The following is a 26,700-nucleotide window of genomic DNA, read 5'->3' on the forward strand; positions in this document are numbered from 1 at the left end:
ATTTGGAATAAGGGAATTTCCCTTAAAAAAAGGAAAATGTTGACAGCTATGGTTGGTTGTCTCAATCTAATGGTAGGGCTGGGTTTTTTTTAATCTAATGCATAAAAAAGTTAGCTGTGATCAATGTGTTGTAGCGGAAGAATAAGAACCTCCTCCCCCACAGCTGAAAATAGTAGCAAACGACACAGTGGAGAAATGGATCTAAAAGAGCAAGATTCAGGAGATACTACATGATATACCGTATTTTTCGCTCTATAAGACTCACCAGACCATAAAACGCACCTAGTTTTTGGAGGAGGAAAACAAGAAAAAAATATTCTGAATCCCAGAAGCCAGAACAGCAAGAGGGATAGCTGCGCAGTGAAAGCAGCAATCCCTCTTGCTGTTCTGGCTCCTGGGATAGCTGCGCAGCCTGCATTCGCTCCATAAGACGCACACACATTTCCCCTTACTTTTTAGGAGGGAAAAAGTGAGTCTTATAGAGCAAAAAATACGGTATATGGGATAAGATAAATTCCTTTTAAATACAAGAGAGATAGCATCTCTTGTTCCAAGCTGGGGCAGGTTATTGTGTTCACCACTCAGGTGTGGCTTCTTTTAATAATAGAAATATTGAACAGGGAAGATTTATTACTATAGGTTCTGTATTAAATATCAGATGGTGTTGTTGATTTAAAGCAGAGTCTCGTGCCCAGCAGAAGGATGAGGAGTACGTGCTGCATACTCTATATTGCTTTATTTACAGTTCAAAGCTGGTATATTACAGAAAGACATCTTGCCTCTGCCGGAGCAGAAAATGCATCCTCTCTCCTCGACAGCTCGGAGAGAATCACACAGTGAAAAACAGGAAACCAGTGTACGTCACATCCAGCCTCCCTTTCCCGTGAGAAACTCCAACAGTACAGACTGTGGAATGTAAACACCTGTCTCGTGACAAGCCCTTTCGCTGCACAGTGAAGGAAAGCAGAAACCAACATCCTCCCCCTTTCTGTGAACATCACTGGGCAGCGTGTTCGCACAATATCAGTACAAACCCAACTTCTGCACATAGGTACAGTGTTGATCCCTTGATACAATCTTGGACAATACATCAGCAGGAATTTCATTACCTGGCATATAGGACACCGTTACGAGTCCCTTCTGAATACATTCCCTAGCATGCTGCAACTTTAATTGCAAGTGCTTCGTGCTTTGCTTACAACCTTCAGACTTCAGCAAAGCCAAACATGCTTTGTTGTCCTGGTAAACCTGGATTGGACATTTGACAGGAATTTTCATATCTTTGCACAATTGTACTAACCATTCACAATCCTTAAGTGAATAAGACAGTGCATTCAGTTCGGCTTCACAAGTACTTAAACTAACTGTTGTTTGCTTCTTGCATGACCAATCAAACAAACCCTGATTGTACATGTAGCAAACTCCAGACGTACTTTTCTTGTCTGTAGTGTCACTTCCAAAACTTGCATCTGCAAATATCTCAAGACCACCAGACTTCTGATTGTTAAATCTCAGTCTGTAATGCATAGTGCCTTTCAAATACCGCGCTATGCGTTTCAGAGCTTTCCAATCCTTGACACTAGGATTGTTGACTTGTCTGCTTAGCAAATTACAGCTAACAGCAATGTCTGGTCTTGAACATCTGGCAATGAAGTTTAGCTTGCCTAGCACACTTCTGTACAGTGTAGTGTCAGAAAATGCTTCTTCAGTGTCATCTACCTGATAACCTGTTGTCATCGGTGTGTCTACAGGGTTAGCATCCATCAGATTTAGTTTGCTTAACACATCAGCAATTTTCCGTGACTGGTGTACTAGAATGTTACCATCTTGATCTCTCTCTATTTCCAGAGATAGGTAGTTGTTTACCTCACCAAGATCTTTCATGTCAAAGTGCTCTTTCAGTTGAGCTAGGGCGTTATTGTACATTGCGACATCTTTCCAAAAGAATAATAAATCATCAACATAAAACAAACAGTACAGTTTCTTTTGCCCCTCCTCTTTGACAAATACACATGGATCAGCTTTTCCTTGCTGAAAACCTAGAGAAAACAATACTTCAGTGAGTTTTGTGTGCCAACACCGTGCACTTTGTTTGAGACCATAAAGGGATTTCTTCAGAGCACAAACAAATCCCTGTTTTACCTGTACGCCATCAGGTGGAAGCATATAAAGTGATTCATCCAGAGATCCGTACAGAAAAGCTGTGTTAATATCATGGTGACTAATGTGTAGATTTTCCTCTGCAGCTAGCTTGAGCATAAGCCTAATGCTTTCATATCTCACTGTCGGTGAATAGGTCTCGTGATAGTCTTCACCTGGTACCTGTGCAAAACCTCTGGCTACCAATCTGGCTTTGTGTCTGACTATCTTGCCATTTTTATCTGTCTTCGCTTTGAAGACCCATTTGCTTCCAAGCAGTTTCATTCCTGGAACTACTGGAACTAGCTCCCATGTTTTGTTCCTTTCTAAGGAATCAAGCTCAGCCTTCATGGCATTTAACCATGGCTCAGCTTCCTTTGAATCCAAACCCTTGATGTCTTGGAAACTTGAAGGTTCAAATACCTTCTTGGAGCTTTTAACAGCTGTTACTGCTATCGTAGCAAACTCATCAGCAAATCTCTTTGGAGGTCTGCCTTTTGTGGCTCTCTGTGACCTACGAATTAGCCTTAAGTCTTCAACACTCTCCTCTTCCTTCTTAGGAGAAAAACGACCTATTGTGAACAATGGTTCCTCCAATTCTTGATCAGAGCTTTCAGAGGGTCGCATAGAGGCTTTCGCACTCTTGAAATCCTCTGAATCACCCGATTCAGTTTCAGATTCAGACTCAGAACCTTCATCAGTGGGTTGTTGTGGTTGCTTTTGACTATCCTCAGTCTCATCACCGTCATCAGGATAACATTGGAAAATTCCCACATTCTCCCCCCACTTTGCATTGTACTCAACACTTCTCGTGAGCTTAATTGTCTTAGAGTCAGTCATCATTATTCTGTAAGACCCTTTCTGATAACCTAGAAAGATACCATGCAATCCACGCTTGTCTAACTTGGAGTTTTGTGGTGAGCGAACCCACATGTCAGAACCAAAAATCTTCATGTGTTTGATGTATGGCTTCTTGCCAAACATCTTCTCATAGGGGGTACAACCAATCGCTGAAGATAACCTGCGATTGTAACTGTAAACAAAACACGAGAGAGATTCGGCCCAATAACTCTCTGGAAGATTGGCATCATGCAGCAAGGTTTTTAACCCTTGAAGCAATGTCTGATTTGCCCTTTCCGCAAGTCCATTCTGCCATGGTGAGCGAGGACTAGACAAATCGTGTTGAATTCCTTTCTCAGTCAGAAAAGCTTCAAACTGCTGAGAAGTGAATTCTCCCCCGCGATCACTGAAAAGAGTCTTTATCTTCTTACCGTGCACATTTTCCAACCAAGCACAGAATTCCTTGAACCTAGGAAAAGCCTCTGATTTCTGCTTGAGATTGTACACAAAAATATATCTGGAAAATGCATCAACGAGAACCATGAAGTACCTATTTCCACCCAAAGAGGGCGCTAGTGGTCCAACTAAATCAGCATGAACAACCTGGTATGGTTCCGTAGCTTGCCTACTAGACACCTTACCTTTCGCAGCCATTTTCACCTTGTTTGCTGCGCATGCTTTGCACCTCATGTGGTACCTGCAGGGTTTAATAGTCATACCTTCAACCAAGGCAGGCATTTTAGATACTGCCTCAAAATGCAAATGACCAAATTTTCGGTGAAAATCATGAATACATTCTGCATGCAAACTTTTGTTAGAACCTGCAATGCAACAAGTGTCATCCTTTTCAACATCATCATAATACAAAACAAACAAACGATCAACATATTCAGCATGCAATACATAATCATTTTTCTTTGTGATGATGCACTTCTTGTTCTTGAATGACACGTCAATGTTCCGCTCATTCAGCTGTCCAACGCTGAGCAGATTATGTTTGGCGTCTGGCACGTAAAGCACATTCTGTATCGATAAGTCCAAACTGTGAAGAACAACAGTTCCGTAGCCTTTACTGGGAATAGTGTGGTCATCCGCCTGGTGAATCGCACCTTCCTGCGGTGTAAAAGACACAAACAGTCTCTTATCATTGCACATGTGGTGGGTCGCCGCTGAATCAACAACGAAGAAAGATCTAGACGTCTTCTGGACCTCTGCAACCTTTGGAGTGAAGCGTGAAACCATAGCCTTGTGCTGCGTTGTCCTAGACACCGGACCTTTGCCTTTGCCTCGGCCTTTTCCGCGCGATGAGCTTTCGCTGCGCTGCTCTGTCTTGGCCCTGGGATATCTGCATTCCCTCTTCATATGGCCTAGACGTCCACACGAGTAGCATTTCACTGCCTTCAAAGCTTTGGCGCCATCTGGTGGTTCCACTGCACTATGGGATGACGTCTGTGAAGACTCCCCCTTGCCCATGCAGCTAGCACCCCGGCGATCTGCTTCATTTAAAATCACGGCAGTAACAAAGTCCACTGTCAGCTGAGCGGTTGGCTGCACAGCAATCTGGGTTGCAACAGACTCCCAACCTGAACCCAAAGATTGTAATATCATGAAAGAATACACAGCCTCTGGAAAGTTGAGTCCTCTCTGTTGCAGCTCATGTCTCAGATTTTGCATCTCCATCAGATGTAAACGCACATCTCCACCTTCAGCAAGAGCCATATTATGCAGCTTGTTAAAGTAAAACATAGTGGATCCAGCTTCTGTCCTTAAGTGAGCTTCTCTCAAAGCGTCCCAAATTTCTCTGGCTGAGGTCTTATCAAGCAATAGACAGAGCTCTTCTGGGGATACTATCAATGTAAGAGTTCCCCTTGCTTTGGAATCCTTAGCTTCCCATGCATCTGTAACTGGAACTGGGGGGGTTTCTGTAATCACCTCAAACAAACCCTCTTTCCGCAGAATTGCCTCTGCATACAGAACCCAGTCGGCATAATTTTTCTTGTTGAGCTTAGGAATCCCACAAGCATCCTGAAGGGCCATCATGACTCTGGCATTAGCCTTCAGCGTCATATATGCTGCTTTAAATCTTGCTGCGTCACTGCTGCAGCTGCCTTATTCCAAAAGCGCACTTAAAAGTTACTTTCGATTTCCCCAGCATAGTAACTTGTGCCTGGGAGCCTTTTGCCTATTCCCGGCAAAACCGGCTTTAAAGGTTCAAAGTCCAGCCATAAAGCCATAAAGCCATTAACTAGAAGCTGGCAGGCTGCCCGGAGCAGTAGCACATACCTCATCAATCACTTTTACGCGCAGAGCAGATTCCGATCCGACCTGTCCCTCTGCATTCCGATCCTTTGCCGGCACTCCGATTCGACTTCTGGAGCCCATAACCACGTGTTGATTTAAAGCAGAGTCTCGTGCCCAGCAGAAGGATGAGGAGTACGTGCTGCATACTCTATATTGCTTTATTTACAGTTCAAAGCTGGTATATTACAGAAAGACATCTTGCCTCTGCCGGAGCAGAAAATGCATCCTCTCTCCTCGACAGCTCGGAGAGAATCACACAGTGAAAAACAGGAAACCAGTGTACGTCACATCCAGCCTCCCTTTCCCGTGAGAAACTCCAACAGTACAGACTGTGGAATGTAAACACCTGTCTCGTGACAAGCCCTTTCGCTGCACAGTGAAGGAAAGCAGAAACCAACAGGTGTGACATCTGTTAATGTATTCAAGGGTGTAAGCAGATGTTTTCTGCATTACATCTGCCAGAAATTGCATCAGAATGAATGGATGTACTTACAAGCAGGGTTTAATTAAAATCAGACAATTATGACATTAATCCAATAATTACAACTTTCATCTAAAAATGCCCTGATCATCTAATTTTGCAATTTTTCATGCAAAATAACTCTTCAGATGTGTTGGGCTGTTGGAATCCTTTAGATTTTTCAGTTGCATAATTATGTTACTTAATCTTAATTACAGGTTGTGAAGTACAAAATGTACATTGTTCCAATCTGTCCTGGTTCCTTCAGTCTCCACACCTGGCTGCTACTTATTCCTTCAAACCTTGCTAAAGCTTCACTTAGACTTACAGTCTAAAGATGATGCTTTCTCATTTTTCTGTCTTGTTTTCCTTAACTGACAACTCTAATAAGTATTCTTCAAGTCATCAATATAATCTGATCTTCATAGAATCAAAGGAACCATGGCTTTAACAAATTGCCTGGTTGTAGCCCTTATCCACCCAAGAATTCCATGTTGGCCAGTGAGCAAGCTGGTGGAGGATGGATGGAACTCATGAGAGAGCCCTTCTAGGTCAGTCCACTTTGTTTCTGTTCTAGCCATGAGAGAAGAAAAGCCCCTTCCTATGCAAATTCATCTGAAAATGCACAGTGCTAACCTCTTAGCAGACTGATGACTTTTGTGGGTTTATTTCCAAGGCTGAATTAACAACCATGCAGAGACATAACAAAGGAAGATCTGCCGTTGAAACCAAGAACTGCTTAGTTGAGATTCTTGCATTGCAGGGGGTTGTACTAGATGACCCTTCCAGCTTTACAATTCTATGATTATATATTATCTTCTTCCCGCTGAATGTTCTGGCTGCTGCTGTCACGGTCCCCTCCTCCTCCCGTTGATAGATGCTGTCTATGGCTTGTTGCCTGACGCAAGAGGAGGTTGCATTGCTTCCATCTCTGGTACCCCACTGTGGTGTGGTTCCTTTCCCTGCTTAATCATCTGCCCCTCTCACCACCACCACCACATCTTCCTGAAAAAGAAAGTGCTTGCAGCTGGATGCCTGTGATGGAAGCAAACAGTATAATGCTCCCACCTCAGTCAACTGGCTGTGGGCTGCTTCATTCCCCAACAGGTGGAGGAAGCAGTAGTTAAAGCATAAGCCAGCAAGGAGTAGCAGGATGATATTCTAACATTTGCTTTGCTGGAATACTGTGGGCACACATACACAGAGAGAGAGAGCTCAAAATGCATCCACAGTGCTTTGTGTTTCTTTTTATATTTTGCCCATACATGCTTGTTACAGAAGTGATAGAGAACAGTTCACTTCATATTTATAAAATGATTTTAATGCACATGAATAAGTAGCTCACTCCTTTGCAGGAGTAAATAAAACCAGAATGCCTTATCTTTCTTTATCAGGTCTGAATCTTGCAAATTAATTTCTAGATATCACCATAACAGGCTATTTAGAAATAGAAAAGCTACCTTTTCAGAGGTCATGTGTTTAGGTCATGGAGCAGGAATTCTAACAGCTATCTCAGAGCTAGATGGCTTTTTGATTGCAACTTTGCCTTCAGTTTTGCCTTGAGCATGTGCCCTTTGTGGGTTGTTATTTTTTAACTGTATCTGTATTCCTCCTCTGTATTCCTAATCACACACATTTTATTCAGAAGGAAATTCACCATGCTAACCTGTTTCTCAGAAAAATATACAGACAAACGCAGTGCTTTTTGTCTTGTGGTGTGCACTGGTATGCAGTACCAGCACCTCCATCCCCCTCAGAGCCTTGCACCTTTCCCCCAAAGCCCAGGAAGCTTCTGCCTGGCTTAGGGAAGGAGGCACAATGTTCTGGCAGGGTCTGAGAGCCCTCCCACCTCCTTTCTAAAGCTTGCCTAGTTTTGGGAAGGAGGCAGGAGGGCTGCAGGATCCCTCACACCCCCCCTTCTCAAAGCCTGGGAAGCTTCTGCCCAGCTTAGGAAGGGAGGTGCAATGCTCTGGCAGGGTCTGAGAGCCCTCCCTTGTAGGCTGAGTACTAGCACCTTTTTTCTAGAAAAAAAAGCACTGGACAATCTACATCTTTCATTGAACAGCCCAAGCTTCAGGACTGTAGTCAGAGAGATGGCAAAGGAGGGCTCTCGGACCCTGCCAGAGCAATGTTTTGTTATCAGCAATAAAACGATAATGATAGATTTGAGGCTTTAGTTTTTTTATTTGAGTAAGAAAAAAACATCATTTTTCTAAAGCCATACCAGTAATTTGCATATCAGCCACCTGTCACGCACCACCAAGTGCAGAATTGGATGGAAAAAAGTTAGAACTGATTATCTTTTTACAGCCCAATACTGTGCATGTTTGCTTGGAAGTAAGACCTACTATACTCATTGGTACTTACTCCCAAGTAAATATGATTACAACTGCAGCCTTAGTCTCCCTGATTTCAACTTTTAAAGTTTTAGATAAGATACGTATGTTTTGTTTTAGAAATAGTGCCTTTTAAGCACTTTAGAAATCCTGATGATTTCATGCATTTGTGTGCAACAAATTGTTTCCATACATTGATCATTATATCACCTACAAATAAGTGTGAAGGATCTGAGTAAAACAGAGATTACAATCAAGCCTAAATCACCAAAACATGAAAAGTTAATTAATGTTATCTGTTCTTTTCCTTTCTAGAGCTGGGATAAACTGTCCCATCAGTGTTACAGGTATTTGCCAACTTGATCATTCACCAGCTGCTACTGTACATGGATGATACAAGCTTTTTATCTGCATGTTTATGTAATGGAGAGTAACTTGTTTAAGTATAGTTATTACACAGAAAATAGTTATTGCAGAAAATATCAAACAGATATATCTATATACAGCACAGTAAGGAACTAAATGGCTTTTGGAGTTTCAGTCTCAGAAAGGAGTTTGTAATTGGCCTCCCACTTTTACTTTCTGTGCAGTGGTTTTACCTAATGCCTATTAGTGTGGTCACCTAGAACTTCACAAGGCAGTGCAGTCCATTAAGAGGAAGGTTACCGAAGTCCCGCCCGGCTCCCGATGGCTGCGCAGAGCTGCCTGCAGTCTCGGGCTCAGCGCAGCTCTGCGCGGCCATCGGGAGCGGGGCGCGAAGTCCCGCCCGGCTCCCGATGGCTGCGCAGAGCTGCCTCCAGTCCCGGGCTCAGCGCACTTCTCCCCATTGCCAGCCCCACAAGCTGGGGGACAGCGGGGAGGCGGAGCGCACCTTCCCGCTGTTCCCCGACCTGGTTCTTCCAGCCCCGCACCTGGGGGGGGGAATTCTTTATTTCCCCCCCAAAAAACTAGGTGCGTCCTATGGGCCGGTGCATCCTATGGGGCGCAAAATACGGTACCTAAATCCATTGTGAAATGATTTCTTCCTCCCTTCCACCCTGCCCTCATATTGCATTCCATAATTCTGGATTTGAACTAAATTGCCAGAGCAGAAGACTCATATATAGATCACCTGGAGGTCCCTGTTCCCATAAGCCCTATTCAGGTTAAATAGAGCTTAAACTAGGGAGGGGTTACATACACAACCCACCCCCAATATATACATCCATTTCAGGCCCACCATTTAGCACCATTTGAAGGAGGATTCTAAGTGCATTTGGGTGAGTGTGCTTACAAACTTCCCTGCGATCAAGACCCTTGATAATGCAGAGCTCCTAATCAAGAGAAGAATTGTAAGCACACTCACTCGTAACATTTCCCCTTCAGACTTTCATGCCGAACATGGGAAGTTGTGAACTGGAACAGCTGCATATGTGGACATTGGGAGAGCGCCATGAGCCAAAAACCTAAATCGTGCTGTAGCTGCCTTAGGACATAGAGAACATACTTTCAAGTTCATAAGTACTTTCATTCAAGGTTAGATGTTAAGCAAAATAACATACAAAAGAATGTTGGTGAATAAAATGGGAAAGTCTGCAATTTGTAAGTTTTATAATGGATTGCACAAAGTACTTGGAGATTTAATGAGATTCAACCATCTTTGGCTGCAGGAAGATCTTATTTCATATAGCTATATAAAAAATGTACACACTGCCTTCTTAGTACACATATTTTGCACAAGACTGATTACTTCTATTAAAATCACAATGTAGAAAATAGCAACAGTAGTAGAAATATAATAAACACAATATATCAACCACACATTAAAGGTATGCCAGTGACATCAGCGAACTTGTGAAAGGTTCCTGTTGTTATCCCTTTCAAAATAGAAAAACCATCCATCAGGTCCAAATTAGATGTTACATAGAAATTCCATGATTGACACTCTCCACGCCTTTTTCTTTCTTAAGAAATGAAAGTCCCAGTTTGCTTGGGGATCAGTCCTTGTGGGGAAGTCTAACCCTTTGCCCCTGTTGTCAGTGGTTAGATCCAAATCACCCTCCCCCCCCCAGAAGGTGCTATTAGTCATAGAGGGGGAAATGTAGAGGCACACAAATTGTGCCTGTAAAGGGCAAGCTAGACACATTTTTTGGTTATGTAAATAGCAGCCACAGGCAAGCTTGAGCAGTCTTGGGGCCATAGAGAGTCCATAGTCCTGATGACAGTTACCTCTCTGAAGCTGCTATTTGTATTTCAAGGGATGCTCCCACTGGTGCAAGGGGAAGCTTCTGGATACAAGTTCTGCTTGTTAAGTTACAGATTAATTTTAGATGACACACTAGGTATAAAGTCAATAGAAGCTTTATTGTGAAGGGAGGCTATGCTTTCCTCATAGGTGGTCAGAAGCTCTTTTTCCTTCAGTTCCAGGATGGCTAAATTTGGTATTTACTGTTACAGATAGGTAGCCGTGTTGGTCTGCCATAGTCAAAATAAAAAAAATCCTTCCAGTAGCACCTTTAAGACCAACTAAGTTAGTTCTTGGTATGAGCTTTCGTGTGCAAGCACACTTCTTCAGATACCTGAAGTATCTGAAGAAGTGTGCTTGCACACGAAAGCTCATACCAAGAACTAACTTAGTTGGTCTTAAAGGTGCTACTGGAAGGATTTTTTTTATTTTGGTATTTACTGTTTCCCCTCAAAGACCATACTATGTTTTAAAGGATATTCAAAGTGATATGCATTGAAAATAAAGTTTAAAATTCACTTATTTGCTGTTGTTTTAGGTTTAGATTCTGAAGTGGCTGGATTTCTGGAAACAGACAGAAATGTAGGTCTGTTAGTGTCCCTCTCCCCCCCCCCCCAATTGTAACTATATAATCTCTGTTTTTCAATTAATTTATGCCTCATGGAATTCCCCCTTCCCCCGTGAAAGCCTATGAACATGTTTTCTCCAGATATTTATTACATAAACAAACAAACAAACAAACAAATAACTGTAATCTTAACAAAGATGTCATTTCAAACATTCACTTTGAGCTTGAGCTTGCTGTTTTTATGCAAATTAACCAGCATGCCCATAGGATGTGTATAATGATACAGTGCAGAAGTTATTGTGATACAAATTATTACACCATACAAGATTGTGAAAGAATGTAACAGGTCAGACTTGCCAACATAGTATGTTGAGTATTGAAAGTGCACTTTTGTAATTTTCCTGCAGTAGCTCCATTGGTCCTATTATAAGCACTGAACTAGATGTGATATTAATTTTCTTACGTAACTAGCAGCCTTGGAACCTTGGGGAAGGGAAGTTTTCTTCTCCCTGCCGTGGTCCTGACCAAAATAGCTTCTTTGAAGCTGCCATTTGCATTTCAAGAGTAACTATTTTTGTTGGGACCATGGAAGAGAGAGAATTTTTTTTAAACTTTGTGTGCTTGTGACACCCCATCATTTACTCATACACAGAAGACACCAATCAGTGCATGGCAATAGCTAAACAATTTTGTGATTTCACTCTATCCAGGATACACACAAAAGATAACAGGGTAGCCACAAAGACAACATGCCACCCTCCCAAGTGAAGATCTCCATAGCATAGTGAACAGGAAGGTGGCATCCCTAGTAACCATGTACTCCAAGTTTCTCCACAGAAAGGGTTTTGATTCCCTTGACATCCATATCATTTTGATCATTCCCTGTCATCCTATCCAACCACAGTTCCCATGTCCACTTATTTGATTTCCTGTGTCTTGCTAGCATTATGCCAGCAGATTTCACTCCATTCAGCCCCCTCTCTGCTGCTTGACTTGTCATAATATCAGCAGCACATTGGAGAAAGCAAGAAGATTATTGGAGCCCGCCATATTGCCTGTGCTGATGCTGTAGTAGTAGACCTCCAATTGTACTAAAGAAAACAGTTTTTCTTCAGCTTTTTTACAGTGGGTTATATATGTTTTCTGGGTGGGTTCCCAGGCTAATAACAGGATCAGGCTTTAAATTTATTATTTGGTATTGTGTTGTGGTACTTTATGCTGTGGAGCACTTTGATCTTTTATGTAATTGGGCATATAGAAATATTTTTATCAATCAATTTATTTTTTGGATTTATACTTTCCCATTAACTCACTCCTCTGGGGAGTTTTCAACGTTATGAAAAATAGAAAATACAAGACAGAGAAAATTAAAATAAAACCAATTTTTAAGCAATACAAATCAACCCACAAAGCCATCTAAAGGCCAGAGAATATACATAGCTTCAGCAGTACAACTGCATCAAATGCCTTCATGTCATAAGAAAAAATATAACAATGAATGAATGATACTGAGAAAAACATTTAAATGTAAAAGACTAATAATGAGTAAAAGTTGGCTGTAAGCTCCCTGGAAGCAGACTGAGGGATCATAAGAAACCATTAAAGTTTTTAGCAAAGTGTAGCAGGGTAAACCCTTTTTCTTTAAGTATCTTAAAACTATTATGTAAATATGCAGTCTAGAAAATTGTGCACTATTGTCTCAGATTAAAAGAAATATAATAGAACTGGGGAAGGTAAAAAAACAGCTATTTAAAAAAGCTATTTTAAAAAGAGCTATGAAGAGGAAGCAGCATTTTCTTTGAAGAAAGCTTTGCAAATGTGTGCTTTTGAGTGTTAAATTAGCATATGTTTTTATCATTAGCTTCCAGAGACTTTAAATGTTGAAGTGTCTCCAGAAATAAGCCTTCTTTCTGGTATGGATGCAATAGAGGATTCAATTCCACAAGATACAGAGATGTCAGAGGTTTTTCAAATTGTCAGTAAGGAAGATATGACAGAAAACCATCCATTTCTTGAAACAGTGCAATCAAGTATAAGTGTAGATGAAACAATGGCTGTGGAATTTGAAGATTTGATGGAACCACTTGATGATTCTGAGACCCTCAAAATGCTTGACATATTGGGAAATCAGGATGGTGCTATTTCTATGGCTAAGTCTGTAAATAAGGAGAGCAATGTCCTGCCTGTAGAGCTTCTCATAGCACTGAACTCCTTGTCAGAATCTGCAGCAGTATTTGTCTGTCAGCCAGAAGGCAAGGGAAGTTGGTTCATCATCGCAGACAAACAACCGACACCAGACCAAACAGATGGTGATTGCACACAAATCACAGATATAAATGTAAAATCTCAGCTTCATATAAAACACCTTGAAGAAACAGAAGCTTTAATGATGACCAAACTGCCATATCCTTCAGAGGAACAGGTATGTATACTTTAAAGTTGAAATGTTAGTTTACAATTTATATTCACATTAATGTTTATTGAAATGTTAACTTGCCGTTTATATTCACAAAACCATCTTATACCCCAAATAAGCCTGTTGTTTGTGTATAATATTCCTAAGTAAGTGATGTATGTTTTTATTACCTTGCCTCTCATTAAAGTTGCATACTGCCATTGTTAGGATAAGCAACCTCGCTTCTTCCCTGCTGTCTTGTACAACAGTGATACCTGCATTGTAAAGCCCTCTTATTATAAGTTTACAGTTTGCTCAACCAGCCTTCTCTTTCTGTTTCTCCTTCTGCAATCCACTGTACCCCTGACAACCCTCTCCCTGGTGTGTGTGTGTGTGTGTGTGTGTGTGCATGCTCCTGAACAGTGAACAGCAATGGGGTATGGGGCTGCTGTGGGAAGATAGAATAATCCCAAATCAGATGGAAGGATGTTATTTAAGTGAGAGCTTTGCTGACACAGAGTCCTCTGGTTTTCAGGTGATTCCCTCTCTCACTGCAGCTTCATGTGACATGGTCCACACTTGTACAGTACATGGAGCTGCAGGAAGGAAGCAGAAGAACAGCTGCCTTCCACTTTTATTTTTAATTATTATTTATTAAATTTATATATTGCCATTCATCTGAAGATATTTTCTTAGCATCCGTCTATTGAGAGACAGCAGAGTGTGCCTCTGGGGGTGAGGTCAAACTGCTGGAGAATCATAGCACCTGCTGTGGCTGCAGAGACTGGAAACCAGAACATTTAGCACCAGCTTGGCTGCTGGAGTTGCTGGAAGGAGGCGTACAAGACACCGTTCAACCATTTTACTTTTTTCCAGATTTGTGTAGGGTTTACTCCTTAGCCTTTTATTTCCCTAAGATGCTCCACAAGACAGCGGGTATCTGAGGATCACAGGGCAGTTTATAGTATATAAATACAGAATGAAAGCACAAAATATATAACATAAAAAGAAGCAAGCAAAATACATAGCATAACAAAAACAAACAGAAAAACCAATACCTCCCCCTCACAAACACATTTAAAAGTTCATAGATTGTTTAATCAGCCAAAGCACTTTGGAAACATCCAACTTCTTCTGCAATTACCGTTTGAGGCTTTCCCTCCTTATGGAGGGTCTCAATGATGGCTTTCTGCACAACTGTCAGGTCAGCAGCCTTCCCCATGATTGTGCTTCCTACTGAACCCATTGCAGGTGTTATGGATTGAATAGCTACTGCACCTTTTCACAATATTCTAATTTTCTGAGATTGTTAATTTGGGGTTTTTATCAGCTGTACCCCATAATCATCACAATTACAACAAATAAAGGCTTGACATATCTCGCTTTGCATGTCATGAGTCTATCTCATATATTAGTTTCACCTTTTACATTGAATTACTGAAACAAATGAACTTTTCCACGATATTCTAATTTTCCGAGTTTCACCTGTAGTTGAACTGTGAAATTTGCTCCCACGAGAGGCAGTGATGGCCACCCACTTGTATGGATTAGACATTTTTTATGGAGGGTAAGACTGTCAGTGACTGCCACACATGATAGCTGTGTTTTGCCTCCACTGTCATAGACACTATCCCCCTGAAGAGCTGTTGCTGGGAATCACAAGTGGAGAGAGTGCTGTTGCATCCAGGTCCTGGCTGTGGGATTTCCATAGGCGGCTCTGAGAGCCGGATGCTGGGCTAGATGAGCCTTTGTTCAGATCCAGCAGAGCTCTTCTTACATGGTTACACTCAATGGAACAGCAATTACGCAGACTATAGGTATCAACAAGGAAAGAAGCATCAGAGATTTTCTCCCCTTGCTTGCTCCAGGGAATGAGGAAGATAAGTAGCAGCAGAGCACTCAGATTTACATCATTTACAAATGCGAAGCCTGATAACTGGTTTGTGCTAATTTTCATTGCATAGTTCTGTTAAAGAGCTCTAAAACAAGCTTAACTTGTTGATTTATGTTGCTTGAATTGGACAAGGTTGGTGGCATGACATTCAGTGGGATATGATATCAGCAAACACTGGTTAGGAGGAGGATGCAACGTTGCACAACATTTCCAGTTAGTAACAATTGATAATGAATTATAACATCCAGAACTGCTAGGCTTATGCCATAGGAGGAGTGCTTGCATCTAAGGCGGGCAGCCTGAGGCCCTTTAGATGTTGTTTGACTCTGATCATCGCTAACCACTGCCCATGCCAGCTGGGACTAATGGATGCTGGAATCCATCAACCTCTGGAGAGGTACAGGTTCCCCATTTGTGTTTCGTTAGCACGCTCTTTTAAGTGACTGTAGCTCAACTGCATCTGTAGTTCTAAGGTGCCATAACACTGTTTGGTCATATTAGAAGATAACTCAGAAACAGTAAAATGCAGTGGCTCTAAGTGGAGTTAATAGTCAGAGCTATGTTGGACCTGTTTTTAAAGATTTGCACTGGCTACCAGCTTTGTTCCAGTCCACCCTTCGTCACCAGTATGGATTACCTTTGCAGAGAGTGGGGCAAGGGGAGTACGACTTCTTCATCTCTCGTTGACAAATGATACCATCAACCATGAAATCGTCCTGGTCCAGCTCCAGGAAATGGGAATTGGGGGCACTGTATTACTGTCATTCCAAACTTACCTTCAGGACTGAATCCAGAAAGTAGCATTGAGAGTGTGCCTTTTGACCCCCTGGCAGCTACATTATGGGGTAACCACATTAACTGCAATCAACATTAATGTCTAAGAGATTCTTCTACCTTCAGAAGATTCAACAGGAAAGCTGTTGTCAAATATTGCAGATGTAGTCACAGTGCTAGAAACCCCTTATAGATAATAGTATCATTCTTATGCATCTTAAATAGTTATGTGAATAAAAAATAACAAAATTGCTACACCTTCTTCACAGTTTTAAAAGTTATTGTTCATAACATCTGTTTTTTGCATTAAATAATCATCTGCACTGAAGCTATATGCATACAGAGAAGTAGAAGATTCTTTCTATAAAATATTTTACCTTCTAAAGTAATCGGGTATGTGAAGGAAATGCAATGTGATACTCTTTCCCCCCCCAAAAGCCCCATCCAGCTCAAGGAAGAAACACAGGATTGTGTAACTAGAAAAAGCACCATTCTTCACATACATTGTATAGCTCAGTTATCTCTTTTCTTGTGAAGGAAATGACATTTAACCTTTGTCAGAAAAATATAGGGGTTACGGTAAGAGGCTGTCTCATTATAATTTGACCAAACTTATGTTGCTTGTCCTGGAAGTTCTCTAAATTTCACAGTGAATTCATTGTTCATACTTTTAAAACAGAAGTTTAAATACATATAGCTGTACCCAGGGTTGCCATATTTCAGTGGGTTTTCCTGGACATTTTTCTGATTTACAAAAATTCCACCCAGACACTATTTCCGACGGACAAATCCTAGATATGTCCGGGAAATCCCAGATGTATGGCAGCCCTAAGATGTACCAATATGTTTTACTGCTCTGCTAATAATGTTGACCTCTTTTATAATTGTTATTTCACAGATTGGCTTTAGTCAGAATATGCACAAATTAGTCCATTCAGACCACCAGAATATTTCCTCTCGTGACAGACCAGCTGAAAAAGGAGATTCAATTTTAAAGGATAGCAGTTCATGTGAACAAACTATCCAGGTAGCTTCATGTACATTAAAGAATTCAGCACAAAAAAGGAAGAAGCTTACTCTAAATGATACTGATCCTACTTCCAGTTGTCAGTTTCTAGAAGGGATGCATCAGAATATACACAGTTTTGAGGCTCAAACAAGAGAGTAAGCTAATGGTTTTGAATATGGTATAATTTTTTTACAGTGGTTAATGGGAAAGCTTATATTAAATATAACATTTTTACCACTTTGAGATATTTTATATATGGAAATGGAAATAATAAATAAGTATATCCTGAGGAGGTTAAAAAAAAAGTTTCCATGTGAAGTTTGGGTGAGACTAAATATATAGTTTTCCTTATCCTTTTCAAGAAAAATGTTTTAAAATATATATGCACATCATGCGGAGTATAGAGAAATGCATTTGGTAATTAAAAATGTTTTGTTTGTCATCAGATCTGACACTAAAGATAAGGAAGATGACTGTTCACAGATGGGAACTGTATTATGCCACTTCTCAACTACAGATACAAATACTAAAGTTGAGCAAGTGAGGAAAAGTCAGAGGATTGCCAAGAAAAGAAGTAAGCAGTGTTTTTTTTTAATCTTCTGTAGCCTGAAGGACATATGCTCCCCCCCCCCCCGCTAAATATGTCACTGTGGCAAAGTGTCGCAGTTCATGTTACCATTTCTGGGCATTAACAGAAGCTCTGCGTCCATCGCTATCAATTCTCTGTCTTGTACTGGGTTGGAAGAAACTATTGCAACCGAAAGTGGAATTTAATTAGAGCAAGGGACACCTTCATTTTCTAAGTCTAAGCAAGGAGGCTTCACTGGCGTTTCCCCTTACTCAAATCTAAAGGCCAAAGTACATGCAGTTTATGCTCTGCATCAAGCAAATGTTTAGTTTGGCCCTCAGTGTTAAGGTCATGTTCCTCAATATTACCTCAGGTTTGGAGTAGGGAATAAAATTTGATTCAGTTAAAGGTGAACCTACCTAATTTGCATTTTTTAAAACAATATGCGATCAAAAACGCCTTCTTTTAAAATTCACATTTCTCTTAATTTTGCAGTGTTGTTCTCCACTTTATGTGTACGATAATGCTCATACTAGGGTAAAGTGTACATAAAAAGCCATATATTGGTGTTAGTAATGTACAAAAATGAATTGCAAAACTGTGTGTATTGGGCAAAATTGTGCATATTAAGAGAAATTCACACTTAAATGTGAATGAATTTCAGTGAGGACATTTTAAATTTTGTTTTGCAAACTGATGTGGAAATGTGGAGAAAAGAACTTAAGGCTACAAAAATGAGAAACTGAAAGAAACCAAAATTGATTGATTTGTCCATCCCTATGCCAGATTCAATTTCACCACATCATCCTTATTGAGTAGAAAGCTTTTAGGGCTTGGGCATGCAGTTTGCTTCTTGGCCATTAGAGTCAGTTCCTATTAGTTTTAGAATACATTTTTTAATTGGAGCTGCATCAGCATTTGAAATCCATGATCACTTGGTTGGGCATGAAGTATTCATAATGAGGGGGGAAAACATGTTTGCCTGTATGAGTTGGCACTGTGGGGAACTTTAGTTGGTTGGGAATTCTCCACTGTATCCATTTATATCACACACACACATTTTAAAATATTAAAAGTTGCATATTTATCATGTAGGATACATATACATACTAAAACAACATACTATGAGTCTGTTCTGCAAATACCACTACTGTCTTGGTTTTACAATAAATCTGCAAGTATCAGGAAGCAGTAATTACAAGTTAAAAGCACAGTCCATTGATACATGACTTCTTGTTATCCAGCAGAGGGCAATGGTTATACTACTTAGTAACTTTGGATTGGCAATTGGAAGTTTTGCTTTAATTACCGTACATGTATTTATTCAGTATGTATGTGCATGTGCCATCTTGTAATTTTTTTTTAATGTGTGGGGCAACTTATAAATAAAATCAATGTATTTGCTAAAACAAATAAGCTAAATTTGTTGCCTGCTGTTCATGATACCCTTTCAAATGTTTGAAACATTGAGTTTAATATGCATATTGTGTTAAATATGCAACTCAGTTATGTGATATTAAATACATGAGTAACATTAGTTGATGAGTTAACTTTTGTATTTTGAATAAGTTATTATTTATTTATTAAATTCCTGTACTGCTCTTCATCTGAAGATCACAGGGCAGTTTGCAATATAAAAACACAAAAATGCATACTGTAATAATAAACCACAACAATAACCCCAATAGGTAAATGTCTTCCTTCCTTCAACTTTTATTCAAGAAAATAAAATGGGTTTGTTTACTGTTCCTTTCCATTCAGAATGTTATTAACAATTCAGTTCTAGGCATGTCTACTCAAAATTGAGCCCCAATGAGAGGTAAGGTTTTGCACTGTATTTTTTTTTTAAATTGGAAATTGAGTGAGTTTTACTCATAACCAGAAACAATTTAAATAATATTTATAAGAAAAATACTCCTTGGGTAAGTGAGTATAAGATAATCATTTGTATTCCTTTATTTATTACTCCTACTATACCACAAAGGTCTCAAGGGAATTTACATTTATGTAAATTGCAGCATGTCTCCATTGTCTGGTGTAGGCTATTTTTTGCAGCCATAACACTGTATGCAGTTTGTTCACAATCTCTCTTAAGATATTTTGTCTATGGCATTAGGGACACGTGATTCAGCTCTGTTACAACTTAAGATATATTTCTGTAATTAATGATACATTAGACCAGAGCTTTCCAAACTTTTCATGTTGGTGACACTCTTTTTAGACATGCATCATTTTGCGACACAGCACCGTATTTTTCACTCCACAAGACACACTTTTTTTCCTCCTAAAAAGTAAGGGGAAATGCCTGTGCATCTTAGGGAGCGAATGCGTGGTCCCTGGAGCCGAATTGCCCAGGGGCAAAAAGCAGATCGTGCTTTTTTTTTTTTTTTAGAAAGAGGGAAGGGGGTTTGAAACAGCAAGCAATCAGGAGGGGAGATAAGGGACTCTAGAGATAAAGGAGGCTGCCTGGGAGGGGGGGTAAAAGCACATGGAGCCTCAGGATTTTTGCATTGGGTCACCCCAAATTCTCCATCAGACCACATAGCATGTCCATGGCTATAGCCTGCACCAAAAAAAATCATGCATCCATTGTTTCGTAGGGCCACAATGGCACAAAAACGTGGTTAAAAAAGCATGGATTGACATGGATTCTCAATATTTTTGCATTGGGCTACCCAAAACGTACCATCAAATAACATATCATGTCTGTGGCCACAGCATGAACCACAAAAATCATACATCCACTGTTTTGTTCAGAATATTTTTTTTCTTGCTTTCCTCTAAAAACTAGATGTGTCTTATGGTCAGGTGCATCTTATGGAGCAAAAAATACAGTAATTCAGTTTTACTAGCAAACTAGAGGTTAAACGAACCCCTTTCCAGCCCTGGGAGGAGTTCAGTAAGAATTTGCATGGCACATCTACGCCCTGCAGCCAACACACTAACATGTCACAACCTACAGTTTGGAAAGCTCTGCATTAAACCATGTTTGACAGGAACAAACTAATACGATTAGATTAGACAACAATAAGCAACCTGTAATATTTTTTGCTTATTGCATCCTTTTGTTTTGTGTATATTTCTCAGGGAGGCAAGCCACTTGGAACAGTTCCTCTAACTCCTCGTATAACTACATTTCACTATCCAAAATCAATAGAAGAGACAGATTTGGTCAGACATTATTGCACAGAGCTGCTGTGGAAGATGACCTAAATGGTTTACGTGCAATGATAAAAGCTGGTGGAAATGTAAATACTCAGGATTGTGCAGGTGAGCAGAATCCCCAATGTTAATTTCATCCAATGATGAAATAATAATGTATAATAATTAACTTGAGCAAGGCACAACTTAATACTAAGCATGTTTACTTATCATGTGTTCTGTGATATGCTAGTTTTACAGTATAAGTAAGTGCTTAGGGCTGGGCCTGTAATTTGTGTTAACTACCATTTTGTGAAATGGTAGTTAACACAAATCATCTGCTCATTGCAGGAGAAAAGGGGGAAACTGGTTAGTGCATGAAGGGGTTCAGATCAGAGAGCTGTGTTCCTAGACTCAACTAGGTCATGCCCCCGCCTCCGATGAGGGAGGAAATGAAGCTTCTTCTCTTTCCTTTCCTCACCCTCTTTGTGCCATGTACCAAACCAGGAAGGACATGTCTGAGCTTGCTGCAATCTCAGATCTCATACTTGAAACTATAGTCTGTATTGTGTATCCAAGTGTATTCTACCTGTGTTCACCTAGCTGCTGCTTGGATCAGCACATGAATCATACCTTTGGATTTTGTAAGTAAAACCTTTTAAACTTACTTAACAGTGTGTGGTCTGTTCATTTTCTCATTACTTTCCTGATGGGCATGTGGAAATATGCCTTCAGCAGCTCCTGCCTATCCTTCAACCTCCGGAATTTGAAGGAGAAATGTGGGAGGGGGTGTCTGAATGCTAGGATGTTTACAAAGCACTGTTTGAAAGCACCATGGTTTGCTCTGAAGTCCTAATAATCAGGGCTTTAAAGGGAAGCATCACCTGATATCACTTTGAGATCAGGTCATTGACAGTGGGCGGCCCCAGCTACCTGTCAGCTTCAGTCTGTCCGCAGTTGGGGAGATAAAGATTTGGCCCTCTGGCCAGAAAACTTCCTTCACTTTATTTGCACAGACCTTTTGGTCTGTGCTTGAATGTCTCTCACAGAATTAACTGTCTGTTGGCACCTTTAGCCACCGTAGCAGTTCTAAGATATACAATAGGTTGCTAGTGTTCCATTCTTCCCCTTTCCACTACCTAAATCCTCAAAAACCAGTCGTAGTCTCCAGGAGGGGAATGTTTTCTGGCCAGAGGGAAATGTAAGTCATTAGAAAATAATCCTATAAAATATATGGCCTAAATTCTAAGAAAGGAACACAAAAAATAAGTATTTTTTTGATGCCACAGGTTGGACTCCACTGCATGACGCCAGTCTGGCTGGATTTTGGTGGACAACAAATGAACTTTTAAAAGCAGGAGCTGATGTTAACTGTAAAGGAAGTGAAAAAATAACACCATTACATGATGCAGTTAAAGGTGGTCACTATAAGGTAATGCTTCTGTATTTGAAAATATGTTGCAATTTATCTTATACAAAAAGCCACAAGGAAAGCCATTGTTTTTCCTTCTTAAAGGCACAGATGCTATTGTTTTGGGGTGCTGCTGCAGTGGAAGCTGGCTGCCATGAAAAACCATGTGACAAGGACCAGGAGGCAGAGATTAAAATAGGGAAAACAAAGATTTAGAGGCCTGGTCTGGTCCATTTGTTTTTATATATGTATTGGTTTGTCTGCAAAAAAAAATTAGAGGGTAGCCCATCCCCAAATAATTTCTGGGTATGGAAAGTAGTTATAAAGAAGCTTTGTTATCTCCTGTTTTGAGCTCTTGTCTTGCACCATCTAGTGGAAAAAAGAAAGAAATAACTGTTTGTCTTGATTTTTCAAATGCTTGAGAAGGTCCAAGAGTTCTTGTATGCAATAAAACTTCTGCAAGATTTGCCATCATTTCTGTCTGAAGATCTGTTTAGCTGTGGAGAGTCCTTATCTATCTAAAGCTGTTCCCAAGTACTGGGAGTCTTGAGTTCGCTTCATTATATTTAAGAAATGCCCTTTCCTTTCCTTTCCTATCCTATCCTGTCACAATTGGCATTCCTTCCTTCTTTGCATGTATTTTGCTAATTATTTTATTTTAGTATGTCTATTTATTTTAGACATTCAGTAAGACATCTGTGGAATGTAAACATAGACTACCATCATCATCATCCTTTTTGGTTGACCGTCAGTCAGAAAAAAGTACATTTTGTCAATACATAGGAGTGGGTCTATAAAATTTTGTCTGAGCTCTGCATAAGAAGGGCAAGTCAAGAGAATGTGTTCGGTGGACTCAACCACACCCATGGCACAATGACAGGTTCTCTGGGCATATGGTACTCCCCTGTTCCTTCCCCACAATATCGCAGAGTCAAGGTCATTTAATCTAGCCACTGTAAGAAGTCTACGGTATTCCACATAGTGGATTTCTGCAAGGTAGGGGGCTGGTATGGTCCGATAAATCTGGTCCCCTAGGAACATCCCTGGTTTTACCTGGGCTATGTCCTCTTGTCTGGCAATGTCACTCAGTCTCCGGGAGATCACAGCTCTAGCTTGATTGTACGTCATAGATTCAAAGTAAAGGTGAGACAATCCGCAGGATTGAACCTCATTAATGACCTCCCTTTCCCACGATGATTGGAAATCGTCCCTCAATATCAAGGGGGCAATACCCACTGGTTTAAAACAAAGCTTGAGCCATAGCCAGAGCTTCGTCTTCAAGGCCACATACCGTAGAGCTTGCCAGCCGACCTCTAATCTCATAACCGCACCCGCTACCGAGGGGGGAATCCTAAGGATGGCTCTAAGGAATCGCGTTTGGATAGAATCCAGTTTCAAAAAATCCCTACGGGAGCCTAAAGAGATGCCCACCAAAAGAAGGGGGAGGACTTTCATTTGAAAGAGTCTCAAAGCTATCTTCACTGATTGAGCCTGATTCTTAGCATATAGAGATCTAATCTGGATGGCTGCTTTAGATGCGTTAGTTGTTATATAGTCTCTATGGGCCAGAAAAGACCTATTTGACCGTATTACTTGTCCCAGATATTTAAAGCAGTTAACCTGCTCTAGGGGGATCCCGTTCATCGACCATCGATGGAGTCTCGGTCGGGCAGAGAAGACCATGATCTTGGTCTTAGCATAGTTGGGTTGGAGCTCATGCTGATCACAGTATTCATGTAGAGCTTGCAACATTCTCCTCAGTCCAATAGGGGATCTGGCAAGAAGTGCGGCGTCATCTGCATACAGAAGAACGTTCAGAGATCGGCCTGCTAATTTGGGGGGGTGGAAAGCATCATTGGCCATGTGAGTCACCAGTGAGTTAATGTAAAAATTAAACAATGCTGGGGCCAATAGACAACCCTGTCTTACCCCTCTAGTGGTGGTAACCGGGTTGGAGACTAGGCCTTTATTGTCTAGCCTGATTCTCAGAAGGGTGTTTGTATGGAGGCTGATAATCAGATGAAGGAGACGACGATCGATCTTTGTAGCGGCCAGTTTTATCCATAGCTGCTTTCTAGAGATTCGATCAAATGCCTGCTTAAGGTCAATAAAAGCCACATGAAGAACCTTTGGGGCTTTGCCGGCATACTTTTCCGCCAGGTGATTCAAGGTTAATATTTGGTCTGTGGTAGATCTTCCAGGGCGAAAGCCCGCCTGTTCATCGGCAATGATATTGTCGTGTAAACATAGACTAAATTGATCCTGTTTGTCTCTTCTAAAAGAGCTTACATATTCCATTGGTCTTCTGAGGTGGTATTCAACTGAGTTTCACCCAGAGTAAACCCACTGAAATTACTTGACCTAACTTAGTCATATTCATTAATTTCAGTGGGTGTCCTCTGAGTAAAACTCGGAATACCACCTCTGATTTGTAGATTTCTTAAACAATCTACCATATTTTACAAAAGTTGTGTGAGTTTATTTATGACAGTGTTGTAACCACTCCTTTTTTGATTTTTGCTGACAGTGGCAACAATGTTTACATTTGATTTTAGGGATCTAACAAGTCAGAATGCTGCACAAGCTTAGTGGTGTCCAGAGCCATGGAATGTTGAGAATGTCAGTCTTCAGGGACACCCCCCTCCCAAGTACATAGTAATAAAGTGCTCAGGCCCCAAAACCAACTCCTTTCACATTATAAGTGCAGTGCAGGAAGGTTTCATGAAGATGAAACGAAAACCTGTGTGTTTTTTGCTGAAACGTCCTCCTTTCTTCATCAAGTTTAATAAGTACTCTTGTTCCAGGCTGTCTGAGCCCCAAACAGAACCATTTCCGTTAGGGGCTGAGGATGAGCTGCAACATTTTGTTGCAGGGTCCTACTTGCTCATATTATATCTGTAACTACTGTATAAAATTGCAATGAGCAGCAGCGACTTTGACTTTTAGTTGCTGTGGAGCGACACCTGTGGCCGTTCTGTATGATGAGTGAGATACGGAAAGTGTGAAAGCGTTAGGAACAAATGTCGAAACATCTTTACCTCTAGGTGGCAGAGTTACTACTTTGGTATGGAGCTGATCCACTGTTAAAAAATGAGAGAGGGAAGAGTGCTTTAGAAGAAGCAACTGACATGCGTATGAGGAAACTACTTGCAAGTTTTATAGCTAAATCTAGAAGAAGGTCAACATCAGGTAAGAAAGAGCTATACTTAGACTGACACTTATTCACAAAGGAACTACAAGAAATGTTTTTACTCCAAATTTGAGATTTGTTCTGTATGCAGATAGGACTTTGTCAACATAGCTTCACCAGAGCACTGGAATATAACAAAATGACATATGTATACAGTATTTGTGTTTTGGATTAATTAAGCAGGAATTACTTTCAAGTGATACAGTCAATTTTACAATATATAGGGCATGCATTCTTGCAAACTTCAATGGAAGCAAGATGTTTTTCTTAGCATTTTTAATGTTACAAATCTAGTAATGTTTTCTTTGAATTTTGTTCCTCTATGGCAAGCATCAAGCTGTATCACACAGCTCCTCCAGATATGAGTAGCACTTCCAATTTTTGGTAAATAAAAAGAAAAATCTGATCTCAAATTCATATTCATGGAATAAAAAAAGCTGATGTAAAATTGTTGAACAAATCTTGAACTATGATGAAGTTCTGAAATTGGTGTGTGTATTGAAGGTAGCTAGAATCATACATTGTAAGTGTGAAGCAGCTGTAACATTTTATTTTGATCTGTGCAATTTTGTAACATGTGCGAAGATCTGACACATTTGATTCATTTGTTCTTTGAAAGCTCAGCAATGATTGGCAGAATGATAACACTAGAGTAAAACATGGCATCCACATTCAACACATAGCCCCCAAAACTCCCCTCCTTCTGAGTCTTGAATGTCCACAAATAGGATGGCTACCAACAGGCAGTTTCCAAGCCTGAGAGTCACAAAAGTCATCTTGCATGGTGAGGGTCATTGTGCAACAGCAACGAAGTGGGGCAGCCAGCAATTGAAGACTGAGGGCTTTGATTCAATAACACCCTGAGCTCCACCCTTTGTACAGCTGCTCATCATCTGAGCTAACACAGTTCAGGCCTACTCATGAGGAGCAGCCTGCCTCTCAGGTGGGCACTGTGCTATATAGTCATTGCCCTGTCTTGGAACTTCATGAGGCAGCATGAGGATTTGGAGGTGGCTCATTCTTAATCTCCACTTCTGAGTTCTGGTCTTGCTGTGGCAATGATCAGGGGTCCCCAGTGCCAAAGAGCCTGGGCTCAGCATCACTGTCATCACATCCTGCCTATTCCTCTGTCACGTTCTTCAGAGGGGGCTCTGGGTCCTCCTTCACAGAAGCCTCCTGCTATGGGAGCATGGCAAATGTCCATGTCAGAAGAGTTCAGCCGGGGTAGGATAATTACAGTGGGACAGAGTTATATTTTTCAGCCAGACTAATTTGCTGTGTCTCTTCCCATTCTGCTATTTCTTCCTGTGTTGCCTCCTTTGATCAGAGGTTGTGTAAGAACCAACTCAGATGGTGCATATGCTACTTAGTTTTTCCACAATGAAATTATTGTTGTTTAAGAAGAGGTTTGACAGAACCTTTGGGTGACAGCTGATGCAGTATTTAAGAA

At 40.7% G+C, this 26,700-nt stretch overlaps 1 protein-coding gene across 12 annotated transcripts in view; it reads left to right on the top strand.

Annotated features, from left to right (window-relative positions):
• The window catches only part of ANKRD31 (ankyrin repeat domain 31), a 53,046-nt gene that overhangs the window by 4,034 nt on the left and 22,312 nt on the right, over positions 1-26,700 (top strand). For 10 of the 12 annotated variants that reach the window (XR_013977140.1, XR_013977141.1, XM_080972206.1 and 7 more), the window contains exons 2-9: positions 8,392-8,423; positions 10,839-10,882; positions 12,730-13,290; positions 16,830-17,095; positions 17,387-17,514; positions 20,596-20,778; positions 21,939-22,081; positions 25,105-25,249. Coding sequence is in view for 10 of the 12 variants with exons in the window: in XM_080972206.1 (XP_080828332.1) it covers positions 8,392-8,423; positions 10,839-10,882; positions 12,730-13,290; positions 16,830-17,095; positions 17,387-17,514; positions 20,596-20,778; positions 21,939-22,081; positions 25,105-25,249 (1,502 nt within the window). In the remaining 2 variants the exon portion in view is untranslated. The remainder of the gene's footprint in view (positions 1-8,391; positions 8,424-10,838; positions 10,883-12,729; positions 13,291-16,829; positions 17,096-17,386; positions 17,515-20,595; positions 20,779-21,938; positions 22,082-25,104; positions 25,250-26,700) is intronic. The other 2 variants (XM_080972214.1, XM_080972208.1) reach the window with 2 other exon arrangements.

This window comes from Podarcis pityusensis, assembly GCF_964106645.2.
Source record: "Podarcis pityusensis genome assembly, chromosome: 11".
In the NCBI taxonomy this organism is placed as follows: domain Eukaryota; kingdom Metazoa; phylum Chordata; class Lepidosauria; order Squamata; family Lacertidae; genus Podarcis; species Podarcis pityusensis.